The sequence below is a fragment of the Macrobrachium nipponense genome, chromosome 2 (assembly GCF_015104395.2).
Source record: "Macrobrachium nipponense isolate FS-2020 chromosome 2, ASM1510439v2, whole genome shotgun sequence".
Lineage (NCBI taxonomy): Eukaryota > Metazoa > Arthropoda > Malacostraca > Decapoda > Palaemonidae > Macrobrachium > Macrobrachium nipponense.
In genome coordinates, this window is record NC_087201.1 from 58,145,720 (window position 1) to 58,159,838 (window position 14,119).

General features: G+C 39.5%; 2 protein-coding genes across 2 annotated transcripts in view; one reads left to right on the forward strand and one right to left on the reverse strand.

Moving 5' to 3' along the window:
- LOC135221569 (COP9 signalosome complex subunit 4-like) overlaps positions 1-4,389 on the reverse strand; it is a 40,945-nt gene extending 36,556 nt beyond the window's left edge. Inside the window, exon 1 of the mRNA XM_064259263.1 lies at positions 4,244-4,389. Within this exon, the coding sequence (XP_064115333.1) occupies positions 4,244-4,389 (146 nt within the window). The remainder of the gene's footprint in view (positions 1-4,243) is intronic.
- LOC135220609 (COP9 signalosome complex subunit 4-like) overlaps positions 1-5,478 on the forward strand; it is a 123,352-nt gene extending 117,874 nt beyond the window's left edge. The window contains exon 9 of the mRNA XM_064257912.1: positions 4,986-5,478. Within this exon, the coding sequence (XP_064113982.1) occupies positions 4,986-5,144 (159 nt within the window). The 3' untranslated portion in view covers positions 5,145-5,478. The remainder of the gene's footprint in view (positions 1-4,985) is intronic.
- Positions 5,479-14,119: the final 8,641 nt, after the last annotated feature.

Sequence of the window (14,119 nt, forward strand, 5' to 3'; positions counted from 1 at the left end):
GATTTGATCAGCTTTAAAACTTTTTTTTTGTAAGGTTAAGGGAAGAGACATGCCCTTTGCAAGTGATGCAATAGGAAAGGCAGTTCCTGGAAACCAAAACCAACCTTGGCACCCTTCAGCTTGGAGAAAGATGAATTTCTCAGCAAAGATGCCAGAATTTGTAGGTGCATATCCAGACTGTTCATATCTGTCACCTCAAGAAGCATTCCCAAATGGTACGTTTTTTTCTTGGGCTTAGAAAAGTCAGTGAAATGCAGGCAATAAAGGTAATTGATGAAATTAGTTGTTAATGCTATCTACACAACCAAAATTGTCTGTATTTCTTTTCCTAGGGAGATAGTTAAGTCAGTGTTTACAGATGGTCTCATAGATTACCAAAATTTGTAATATTCCATGGGGAGGCAACATACATGACGCAAGTTATGTCAGTGCTTACAGACAGTCTCATAGATACACCAATATTTGTAATATTCCATGGGGAGGCAACGTACATGACACTGACTACCATCAGAACCTGCAGTAGAAATGAGATACTTAGCACCTGCATTAATGGAGGGTATGCAGATTCACTACCTTTATCATTGTAACCCTCCTCTCTGTTCACATGGTGATTTCCTTTAGGACATGGACTGTCATGTTAAGTTTAGTATATCTTAGTTTAATCAGACCACTGAGCTGATTAACACCTCTAACGGGGCATACTGCTTATTGTGGGATCCAAACCACATTATATCAAGAAGTTAATTTGTAATCACCAGAAACAAATTCCTCTGACTCCACGTGGGCAGAGCAGGGAATCAAACTCTAAACTACCAAATCAGTAGGTGGGCACGTAACCCACTCAATGGACTGCCGTGAGTTGTTTGCCTCGATAAAGGGGAATTTTTTTTTTTATTATTATTATTATTATTATAAAATTTTCTCTGAGACTACTGCATGGACCTATAATTACAGACTTTGTTTAGTGTCATCTGTATGGTTTCAGCCTTATAGATATGACTTCCTACTCAGTGTAGAGCCTTGGGTTTCTTATCTGATATCAATTCTATGAGTTTAAAGTCAAGCCCTTGGTTCCAATCAGTCAATTATCAGGTTTTCTTCAGCACCTAGACCCTTTCAGTGTGATATGGGAATAGGAAGGCTCTTGCTTGTCTGAAATCTAAATAACCCACTGAATGCTTACATAGGGCTGCTACTTTATAAATTTTGGAATGAAGTATACTGTGTGTGTAGGATTTGTAAGGACCACAAATTTTGCTAGGTAAATGATGATTTGTGTTGAAAACTTAATTTTAAAATAAGTTTTAAGTTTTTATTTATACTAACCAGAATATTCAAGGTATAGTCTGTGATTTTAATTATTTTTATAACCTTCTCACTGCTCATAAGACCCGTCGAAGTCTTGTATTCTGAAAGCTCATATTCTTGCAAATTTTTTTTTTTATAGCATCCAAAAATTGAAGACTGCTGTGGTTTGCCATTTTTTAAAATCCTTGTATTCGTTATGGCAATATATATGTCATGATCGTGCTCATCCCAAGGAGGGTGACTGCATTAACCCCTCCAACTGCTTTCCCATTGCATTAACTCACACTGTGCTGAAAATATTTGTACCTTAACATAGCTTTTTTTCCAGATTACCAGCAGAAGTTCCATAGAATATGATCTGCGTTTCTTTTTTTTCTTTTTTTTCCATATTGAATATATGAGAATTTTTAGTTGTCCCACTTGTGTTTTTAAGACATTTGACAGTTTGTCATAAAGTTTTGAAAGCTTAACTCTTGTGTTTATGGCACTGCTCTACCTTGTGTAAAGTTCTAGCTTGTCACTTAACTGACTTAAATTACTTAACATTCAGTTGCCACAGCACATTTCCTTTCATCTCTAGCTGTTCTTTTCTCTCACATACTCACTCACATTGACTTCTTCATGATTTTTCATAAAATGCAAACCTCGATCTATTTTTTATAAATCAATTAACTCTTTAACGCCGATTGGACGTATTGAACGTCGATGTAAATTGTCTGTTGGGTGCCGATTGGATGTATACGTATACGTCGATATAAAAAAAGTTTTTTTTTTAAAATTCGCGGAAAAATAGTTATAGGGCTATTAGGCGAAAACTTTTGAATCATGCGCCTTGGGGGATGCTGGGAGCTCACGGATCAAGGCATTGTTTTGTTTACAATTGTTACCCAGGCGCGCAAGCGCGAATTTCTTTCTCATTGCACTAAAAAGCATCAGCGACACATCTCAGAAATGATTTCGTCACTGACATAATTTTTGCACCATTTCATATTAGCCGTTACATGGAGTATTATATATGAAAATGTGTGCAATTTCATGTAGAATACAACAAAAAACAACTCATGGTTGTAGGTTTTATCAGTTTTGAAATATTTTCACATTTATAACGATAAGTGCCAAAATTTCAACCTTCGGTCAACTTTGACTCGATCGAAATGGTTGAAAAACGCAATTGTAAGCTAAAACTCCTATATTCTAGTAATATTCAATCATTTACCTTCATTTTGCAACAAATTGGAAGTCTCTAGCACAATATTTTGATTTATGGTGAATTTATGAAAAAAAAAACTTTTTCCTTATGTCCGCGCAGTAACTCTTCCGAAAAAAATCAGAAATTTTTTTGTCCGATTGTCATAATGTTTGCACCGTTTTCAATTAGCCATTACATAAAATTTTATATATGAAAATGTGCGCAATTTCGTGTAGAATACAACAATAAACAACCCATGGTTGTAGCTTTTATCAGTTTTGAAATATTTTCATATAAATAACGATGTGCCAAACTTTCAACGTTCGGTCAACTTTGACTCGACTGAAATGGTAAAAAAATATTTACCTTTATTTTGCAACAAATTGGAAGTCTCTAACACAATATTTCGATTTATGGTGAATTTATGAAATAAACTTTTTCCTTACTTCCGCACGGTAACTCTTCCGATAAAATCATAAATTTTTTCGTCCGATTGTCGTAATGTTTGCACCATTTTAAATTAGCTGTTACATAAAGTTTTATATATGAAAATGTGCGCAATTTCATGTAGAATACAACAAAAAGCAACCCATGGTTGTAGCTTTTATCAGTTTTGAAATATTTTCATATAAATAACGATAAATAGAAAAAATTCGTCCTTAGGTCAACTTTAACTCGACCGAAATGGTCGAAAACTGTAATTGTAAGCTACAACACTTACAGTCTAGTAATATTCAATCAATTACCTTCATTTTGCAACAAACGGGAAGTTTCTAGCACAATATTTTGATTTATGGTGAATTTTTGAAAACATCTTTTTTTATGTCTGCACATTACGAATTCATGCATCATTTTGTGATATTTTCTCAGTGTTGCCTTGATCATTTTACAATGTGTTATATACCAAAATGATCGCAATTTAGTGTACAATACAACGAAAAAACATTAACTCGTTAGCTTTAACCGTTTTGCTCATAGCGTGATTTGTATACAATTATATATGAAATTTTTTTTTTGCGCTGTCATATATCCCAATATTTATATATGACAATGATATTTTTTTTCATTTCTGATGATTGCATACTAAACTTCAGGCAATGACAAAAAAAGGAGCCAAAAATGAACTCTTAATCTTGAAAACTAAGCGTGCTGTGATTAAAAAAAAAAAAATATTTTCTGCTTCGGCGCTCACTCGCGAATGCCGCCAGCATACGGGAGACTATTTTTAAAATACCGCTTTGGCTTGTAAGGGTTAATCTTAAATATCCTTACAGTTCTGTAAACAGCTCTCCAATTGTGCTAACTTTGTTACATTCTGAATGAAAGGGGCCCCACTACCATAATGGAGGGTGCATCCTCCAGTTTCATTCCACTGTGTTCAGATGTAATGTGAGTTGTTCTTATGGGATTCGCAGTATCTTATACTTTGTTACCATTAATATTTTTATTCACTTATCCACACTTACCATATACTTATTCCTTATGCTGGAGGGGGCTTTGAATTTTCAGGGATTTATGCTTGTAGAAGCTCAGTAACATACTTTTTTGCTTGGCCACAGAGTTAAATTGTCTTTTCTGCTGTTGTGATCCCAGAACTTGACTTAGTTTTTGAAGCTTTGTGTTAATTACTATATTTTCATAACTGTATTGTTTTGAAGGCTTTTCAGTATTTCAGGGATTTTTCAAAGTTATTTTTTTAAATTATTGTTATTTTGTATTTGTGGTTGTTCAGTATATTTGGGATACCTGAATAGCAGAATAATAAATGATTGTGTTCCTCTTTCTCCAGCATCTTTTCCTTTTACAAGCTCTTGTGTTATGTCTCCAGGTTTGCCACTTGTAACTGTCATATTATGGCTCATATAGAATACTAAGTTATCTTGATGGCTCATATAGAATACTAAGTTATCTTGACACCAAAGCATGGGTGTGTATGAATTATTAATTTTATATACCTTCTTTTTCTGCAGCGGTGGATGGATATGTTAATTGAGAAGCTGTTGGGTTCCCCCTTTTTCCCTCTGCTCTGTTTCATTGCAAGTCTTTGGACTGCTGAAAAATGACACTGTCAGAAGTCTTCTCCTTGGACTAATCTGTCTGGAGTTTCCTAGTGTGTTCCCTTTTTTCTATATAGGCGACACTGGTCTTTAGCCCCTTTACTGTGCCCAATCTTCAGAACCTTCTTAGTTGATCAGTAATCCTCAGATTGCCTGGTTGGGCCACCATTGCTTTACTGCCAGGCTCCAAAATTCTCTTTGATGTTGTTTTCCCAACAACTTTGTTCTTCAAGGTGTATGGAATGCTATTGTTTTTATCCCATTTATTTTTTGTCTTGGCTGTAAGGCTATTAAGTTGCCTATCCCATTTTTTCATGATAGAAATATATGGTTAAATTCTAAATTCAGTCATTATGACAGTATAGTTGATATTATTTTTTGTAGTTTTCACTAACAAAAATATGTTCTTCATAACATGATTTTTTTTTCAGATTGATGGCATTCTTCATTTTGAAGCCAGAGATGTTTTACCACAGTGGGATAAACAAATTCAGTCTCTTTGCTTCCAAGTTAATGGAATTATTGAAAAGATCAACTTGGCTCATCCAGAGTGGGTTGCAAAGATCATGGATGAACAGATGGTTCAGTAAAGTTCTGTATATTTGCCATGATTTATTATTAAATTGCATATTATCTTTTCATTTCAGAAGCCCATAGTCCTTTAATAAAGAAAATAATGATTGCAAACAGTTAAACATTACTTTTGAATTAGTGTTACTGAGTTTATTTGTTGCAAAGATAATCTGATAAATTGAAGGTACATGTAAAACTCTTGCCTTAATAAAATCTTAAAAATCAATTAACTTTCCTTGTATCTTTCATTGTGAGGGAAGCTGCAAGATTGCATTCAAGTGACTTCAGTATGACAAAGCAGTTTTTAGTTTCCCTAAAAATCCATTTATAAATTATTGTAAAGTGATCAAAGGTGGTTTTTTTGACAATTTGGCAGATTTACCTATGTATTTCTTACATATAAATAAAGGTAAATTACAATTTATGCTTCAGACAAGTTTTTTAGTTTTTTTTTTTATTGTTCAGATGTTTTGTAATTGTTACATCCCTTTCTCTCATCTTGAAATGGAAAGAAAATTTTTAATTTAATAAGTCTTTTTTTATCAACTTTTCTGCTGACCCATCTTGAAAATGCATATAACAGTAAAAAGACTCAGGAGAGAAGTCTTCAACAAAAAACCTTATTTGGACATTTGGTTGACTTGTACACTTGATAAATTATGAGGTTTAAGGAGATGAAGAACACTCTTGAACTGGTGGATAAACCTCATCAGTTTCACTGAAAGAATTGTAGTCCACAAAATTCAACTTTAATAAGGAATGCCCTGTAATTCTGGATGGCCAAATAAAGGTAAGCCATTCAAAGAATAACAGCAATTAGTGGATTAATGCCCCATTAGCTAAATGAATTGCAGCATTATCCATATTTTGCATGGTAGACCTGAGTCATGAAATTTAGGCTAGAAAGTTAAACACAGGCACTGTCACCTATTTAACATGGGAACTTGGACTGGTTGGAAAGCAAGATAGATCCAGAAAATAAAAAGGGTCTAAAGGTAAACTTGGATAAAATGCCTGAATTGCATTAAGAATAATAATCAAGAGAGGCTGGAGAGCAAGATGAAAGAAAAAAGCATCAACGGTTTGATTGGTCCAGATTGGAAGCTGAAGACCGGCAAGATACCTGGATGCGGCTTCAGCTGTTTCTTTGGGAAATATTCTGCATTGGAGACCTTATTGGATAGTCTCCAGGCTTAATGGTGCAACTCTAACAGGTTCACATGGATTTTAGGGAATACAGTTGAAATGGCAGTTGCATATCAACTGTAATTTCAAGTCTGGAAGACAGTGGGCCGCCCCATCAATGTGGAATGAAGAATGGTAAATCACGCCTTTTGTAACCAAAGCAGAAAAGTGAGTCATAGAGATATTCTTAAGTTCTTTAATTTGCCCAGTTCTTGCTTAAGGCTTTCTGATATGGACGAATTTGGTTACATTTCCTGTATCAGTTGCCTTTAATAAAGCAAATGTATCTTAACATAAACTGCTAAGCAACTTCGGACCTTATGCCTCTTTGTTTTCACAAATATGTGATTAGTTGAACTGTCTGGTACATACATATATACCAGTGTCTGGGAGTATTCGAAGTCCACAGTGTGGACTACTCTAAGAAATGGAACTGGATGAAATAATTCCTTAACCCTTAATGGATGGATACCCTCATATGAGCAGCAATAGGTTTTGGAGATTCACTCATGGTGAGCACCAATATTACGCACCATTGATTTGGGGGAATCGGGTGGAAAAGTTGTTCCATTACTTCAATAGTCCATAAAGGCAGCTCATGACATAGTTGTGTACTTGACTTCACGGAGACATGTACTGCCTGCCTGCCTGCCTGCCCCCCCCCCCCCCCCCCCCCCTCTCTCTCTCCTCTCTCTCTCTCTCTCTCTCTCTCTCTCTCTCTCTCTCTCTCTACAACCTTTGGTCTTAACATTAGGATAATCTTCTAGCACATTGGAAATTCAGTAAAATTAATAAAAAAAAATTGTGTAATCCAGGAACTACTGGCATGGACGTGATTACTCTATCTTTAAAGCCGGTTTAGTTTGCCCGTTTTTTTCTTTATCTTTTCTCTGGGTGTGCTCAGTGTGTGATCTTGTAGGTTTGTATAAAGCCCCTTCCACACGATGGGCAATCTGATTTGCCCGTAATTCTCTCGCTTTTAAACAGTGTTACCAGATTAAACGATCCAAGGCAGGCAGGTGAACCTATGACTTGGACCACACTCGTGATCACCATCTACTCTCAAAATTGGTAAGTGTCTGCCCGCTGTGCATTTGCCCCTCTTGTGGAAGGGGGCATAAGTTGTACGAGATCATGGATGGTTTTGCATCGCTTTATTTGGGATCTCGCAACAAACAAAGGAAATGCCTGGAGTGGGTTTCCTTGTTTGAGATTTTTAACTTCGGTGTCTACGGATCCTCACCCAACGTGCAGTAGGTGGAGAGTAATGTATATACAATTACTAATCCATGTTCAATTTGTCATTGTTGGCAGTGGAACAATGGAAAAACTTTTACGAAAAGGGTCAGTACAGGAGAAAGGAGATGCCGCTATCTTTGGATGACCAAGCATCTTCAGCTTCTTTTGTTCTGACTATGCATGATGAAGTTCCATATGCTTCATCACCTGTATTTGATGCTATGCATGATGAAGTTCCATATGTTTCGTCACCTGTATTTGATGCTTCTCATACCCCTTGGGGGAGCTCTGCCATCTTGTCATATGTTTCAGCCCCTGATATGCACACAATGGAGGGGATGTGGGCAGCATGAGGCCTATCAGGGTACCAACCTTGGATGGGTTGTTGTCTTGTTATATGTCACGCTTCCCTCCAGGTCATCCGTCTATGGGTGTGCCTCCTCCTATTAGTCTGCAGTTTATGGGGGCGAACGCTATGACAGTTGTAGTGGCGCATATGATTCTAACGTCACAGAATTTGGGAATTAATCTTGCGGCCCCCGCAGGGATACCATCAGTACCATGCATTGTTTTCCATCAAGCATGGTAATGTTACAGCTTACTCCCTCAGTTATGTCACAATCTAATGTGGCGTCCACCACGACGTCGCAGCCTACTTCCATTCTCACGTCTTCGGTGTTGATGGATGCAACTACGATTTCAGACTTGATAGCATGCATATTTATGGAGAAATTGCAAGCTTTGGAAGAGAAGATAAATAAGACAGGCAAGATGAAACAACTTAAATCGTTGTCATCTTCTTCGTCTAGTTCGGCGTCATGGCAAGATGAAGTCAGTGTGTGCACCAGTCAAGAGTTTGAGAAAAAGGGACTGCATGGCTGATCCTCATAACAAGAGGAGAAGATTAATTTCTTCTTCATCTTTGAGCCAGAATTGTCACATCCCTATCAAACACAAAGTGCAACAGGAACAGGTAGTTGCTAGTGCCGGAAAGCAGAATGGCAGCCAGCATTGGGATACGTCATCATGGCTGAAGGGATTGATGGACACTGGGGGTGGAAGTGGCTGGGACTACTGTGCCAAGCATGATGAGAAAGATGTTTGGGGATGCTCCACAGTTTTTTAGAGAATCAACAGTGGGTATGCATTGATCTTTGAAGACTGGGGAGCAGATTCCCAGTCTCTACTGTAAGACCTTTCAAGATGAGGAGGAAAGATGATAACGCTCCAATTAAAAGGTCGAACAATGCAGTGGTGGTAACCCCGCCAAATACACCGGTTGAAGTGGTGGTTCAGCCCGGGAGCAGAAGATCAAGGTCAAGATCCCCAACGACCGTTGTTGATGACAGTAGAAACAGTAATGACGTACGTTCTACTTCAAGGGAGCTGCCATCTTGGAGGAACGGATGGTGTTTTTGTGTGGAACAAGGAGCAGTGAAAAGTTTAGACATTCACGTTCACCTGGTGGTGATTCAAGAACTAGTCAGTTATGGCCATCAGAGAACATAGGTGCCATGGTCATAGGATTGGGGAACCGTGAATCCCACGGATGTTTGTTTGCAGATAGGATTCATTTACCTTTGTCGGCAGCCAAACAGAATGTTTTGGAAGTAGAAGATGGGGAGAATCAGGAGTTTCTGGCTACTTATGCGGAGGTGATTGACTTGATTCGTCAATTCGTTAATCTTTCAAGGAGGTCTGAAACTCCTTCCAGCATAGCTCCGACTGGAATTGAAGCTCTATTGGGACTAAAAAAGGATGTAAAGGTATCGTATGCGTTACTATGCTCAAGTCATGCAGTCTGTGTTGCGGCATATTAACACACAGATTTCTGGATGGAATATTTCTTTGCGATCAAATAAATAATTCAAGTTCCTTCCCCCTCTGTTGCTGAGACAGGAAATATGTGACACCTGTTGTTCCTTTAATGACCCTCACTTACTTGTCAAGAAGCTGCTACATTGGAGTCAACAGCTTCTTCTATCTTTCAAACGTCTTCATTTTTAGACCTTTGGTCAACAGCGGTGGCTAAGATTACAAGCAGGAGATTAGTTGATGAGACAATCTTTATCAGATTGCTTCAATCTGGTTCCAAACAGATTTCATATTGACAAACCTGAGTGCCAATGTATGGGCTAGTATCCTGTTGATGAGGAAAGATGCAGCATTGGCCAAATTAATCCCAAAGGACATACTAGAAGCAGCAATTGATAGAAGAAGGATGGATACCAATGATAGATTAGTTCAACAGGCAAATCGTCTGGAAACCATCCTAATGTAATAAGACAATTACAGCAAACACCACAGAAGAGTAGTGAGGCCTAATCCCTTCCCTAAGTCAGCAATACCTACTCCAAGGAATGGATGTGCTCAGAGTGGGTTACCTGATCCCATTCAACTTTACTCCACCCCTGGTGGAACAATCATTACCACACCTTTCTTACACTCCTGGGTCTTGGAAATTCCTTATTCTGCAAGAATGAGGAAGATGATGGAGAAGGGAGCTGTAGAGCAAGTAGTACTCCTGTCAGGTGGATTTATAGCTGCATTTTCCTTGTCCCCAAGGCCAATTGAGATTGGAATATAGGTAAAGATCTGTCAATGTTGAATGTTTTCGTAAGAAGGACGAGATTCAAAATGAAGACCCCAAGGACAGTTCTACCAGCAGTCAGGTACAAGGATTTTATTCCAACAATAGACATGAAGGATGCATACTTTCAGATTCCAATCCATCATTCTTCCAGGAAGTTTCTCCACTTTAGTCTGGCAGAGAAGGATTTTCAATTCAGAGTTCTGTGTTTTGGATTGGCAACGTCTCCTCAAGTATTTACAAGAGTATTCACTCTTGTGTCAGCATGGGCTCATGCTCAGGTACCTGGATGATTGGCTGGTGATAGCAAAGCCCCAAGAAAAATTATTTCAGGAAAACTCCTCCAGTTTTGTCACAGCTTAGGCATTGTGATAAATAGGGAGAAGTTGAGTTTGGATCCCAGTCAGGGGCTTGTGTACTTACGGTTTATTATAGAGACAGTAAAGCCCATAGCTTTCCCTTCAGATCAGAGGGTAGAGAATTGCAAAGTAGTGAATTCCTTTCTGGAAAAGGAAACACAACCAGCAAAGCAGTGGCAAGTAGTTATAGGGATCCTAAGTTCCTTGGAGAAGTTAGTTCCACATGGGAGACTTCACCTTTGGTCTTTAAAATGGAGAAGGAAAAAGCTTTGGTCACCAAGTGTAGATCATCCATACAAGTAGATTCCACTGTCAACTGTGGTGGTTGCAAGACAACAATCTGACAGTAGGGGTACCCCTTCAACAGCCCTCTCCAGATCTGCTGTTCTCGGATGAGTCACTCGAAGGTTGGGGCATGCACATGGAGGAGCTGATGATTTCAAGAAAATGGAGTCAGAAGGACAGCCTCCCAGGCATGCTCCCCAGCCTGTCATTGAAGCGCCTGAAGACAAGGTTAGGTCTGGGCTCACTACTCTTAGGGATGACCCTGTTCCCAGGCTTTGACGATCCTTCCACCATGCTAAAGTCTCCCTAAGACTTGCTGGGACTGAAATTAAATGGGAGTCTGGCAGGGACATCCTGTCCCAAGATTCTCTCAAGTAGGGTTGAATTGGTCGCATCCTGAGCCTTGCTAAATTGACAAATCTTTCCAGAGATGCCATGTGTCCCAACAGAGACAGCCATTGCCTTGCTGAAGGCTTCCTTAAGGGCTGAAATTTTCCTAGAAGCAATAAAAAATTGTCTATCTGTTTTTCTGATGGAATCAGAGCAGACTTCTGAAAATTTATCAATATGCCCAGTGATTGAGCTAGGCAAAGTAACAGATCCTTGGCCCTCAGAATTCCCTTGAAAGAGTTGGTCAACATTAGCCAGTCGTCTAAATAGAGCAGAATTCTCACTCCTAATAAGTGACACCATCCCCTTACTGGTGCTAAAATCCTTGTGAATACCTGAGGTGCTGTGCACAGGCCAAAACAAAGAGCTCTGAATTGAAATGTCTTCCCTGTGAAGGCAAAATGCAGGAACTCGCGAGACTGAGGATGTATCGGATTATGGAAATAAGCGTCTTGCATGTCCACTGACATCATCCAGTCGTTCTTCTGTACTGCCGCTAGTATTGTGGTGGATGATTCCATGGAGAATGGGTTAGACAAATGAATGTGTTGAGTCTCAACATATCCAGTACTGGACGCCACCCTCCAGACGCTTTGGGCACCAGAAAAAGACAGTTGTAAAACCCCAGCGAGTTTCCTGACACCTGCTCTATCGCTTTCTTCTCTAGTAATGATACCACCTCTTTTCTGAAGTATAAGAAACTCTTCCTGCTGATGATGATAAGCTGGAAGAATAATTGGAGACGACAACAGAGGCGGAGGAGACAGAAAAGGAATTATGTAGCCTTCCCTCAGTACCTCCAACACCCAAGGTTCTGCTCCTAAGTCTCTCCAAACACACCAGAAGATCTGCAGTCGACCTCCTACTGGAACCTAAGGGCATAAAGATTAATTTCTTTCTAAAAAAAACTTAGCAGTTTTGTTTTTATTGGAGCATGGTAAGGATCTACGAAAGGGCTTGGCAGCTGAAGACTGTTCATGAGATGAGGAAGGACAAATTTTTACCGGAGGGCCAGAAGGCAAAGAAGGAGCAGTTCTTTTATTCCCTGCTTTAAAAGATTGCCTAATAAATTCCCTACTTTCCTGTACGGAAATATCCTGCCTTATTGCCTTATATAGAAATGGATTCAGAAGGCGGTCCAAAGGAGAACCCAAAACTGCCGCCATCTTCTGAGAAGGACAGACCTTAGTCGAAAGATAAGAGCACAATTGTTCCCTTTTCTTCAAGATCAAATTAGTGAAAGCATGAGAACATTCCCCTGCCTTGTCTGAAATAGCCTTATCCAGGCAAGACAAAACTCCCCGAGTTTTGATAACCGCTGGCATCAGAAAGTCTTTAAGCTAACGCAGAGAAGCGGCAATAGTACATAGCGAAAGTTCCGCAAAAGACAAAACCTCAATAATTCTAAACAAAGACTTGGACAAAGTCTCTGCCTCTGCATTAGACCAAAGCACCTTACCACTCTCAAGAGCGCATTTTTTCATAGGATCGAGACACGCAAGGAAATCAGTATCGTCGACCGAGGACGGTTTCAGCGCCAGTAACGCGCCTGTGTCGTAATAATTGATTCTCCGCGATTTCAAAAACCTCGGAATACTAGAGCTGGCAGACTTAAAAGAAGCTTTGTGTGCCAGAAGATGAGATATTTCGTCAAAACATCCTCTAATCGAAGACGAAAGCTTAGGTTTCTTCAGACTTAATGGGGGTCGAGATGCTGGAAGACAATAATGACCTAGTCTCTACAGAATTTTTTTCCTCCAACAAATGAGGATAAAGAGAAGAGCAATGTCCAAGCAAGTGCCGAAAGACTGAAGGAGACTCTTCCGACTCAAGCTCTTCTTCTGCCAGTTGCAGATTCGAGACGACAGCAGCCAACTCCTCGCAACAAAAATTTGGCTTGATAGGCATAGCGCCTCTGGGAGAAGTAATCTGTAGTTGTCTACTAGCGTCGACACCAGTCAGCCAAGCCTAAGCAGAGGGGGTACTCATCAGCAAAGAACGCAGGACTTGTAAGAGAGGTGGAGAAGATTTGTCGACACTGAACTGCACCACTTCGTCTGAATGCATCTCAAGCGGCTTGGGAACGATCCCAGACGACACATCTTTAGAGAGTAAAGATAGCATCTAGTTTGGAAACAACCGTAGAATATGTAACCAGAGAAGGAAGAGAAAAGGAGACATTAGCAGAGTCCACATGAGACTCTCCAACAGTAGAAGACCTAGGAATAGCTGAGTAAGATTTAGAATGAGATTTAGAAGCAAACGAATTAGGTTCAACAATTGGTTGAGTCAATGTAAAAGAATTAGAACAACCTGCTACGGGGATATCATTATTAATAAAGCCTATATCTAAATTCTTACTCTTGTCGGTTCTAGAAACCTCATTACTAGCTCTGGATGAAGGCAAGGTCAAAATACTCTGGTGAAGACTTACGCTTACCAAAACGATCTTTCGGCAAACATGTTAAGCGTGACTGCACATGAGAGCGTGAAAAAGGAGAGGTAGGAGTCGGAGGGCACAGAACCCCATTGCCCCAAGAACTGACCCGGTTTCCTGGCAGCGGACTTTTCCAACTGTCGCAGGGCAGTCCTAGGCTTGGGCTACATACGGGCGAGGGCACCGACACCTTACCTCTACAAGGGGAACACGAAAAGGAACGTTCACTATGGAGGGACTCGGAACGGTTTGCTGTCATAAATTCAGTTAAACTTTTAAAGACTTACATCCTGTTCAAGTTTCTCAATACGCTTTTCCTGAACTGAAAGGGGAGCGGAAGTCAGAGCTACAGAGGAAACACTATTACTATCATTATCAGTGTTAGGTCTAGCATAGGAAAAAACAGTAGTTTGAGTAGGGGTAACTGCAGACGAAGGCTCAACAGGAGTGGGAGAAAAGGTAACTTTATGCCCTGACCTAATTAACTGCTTCTGCAGTCTATCTGCT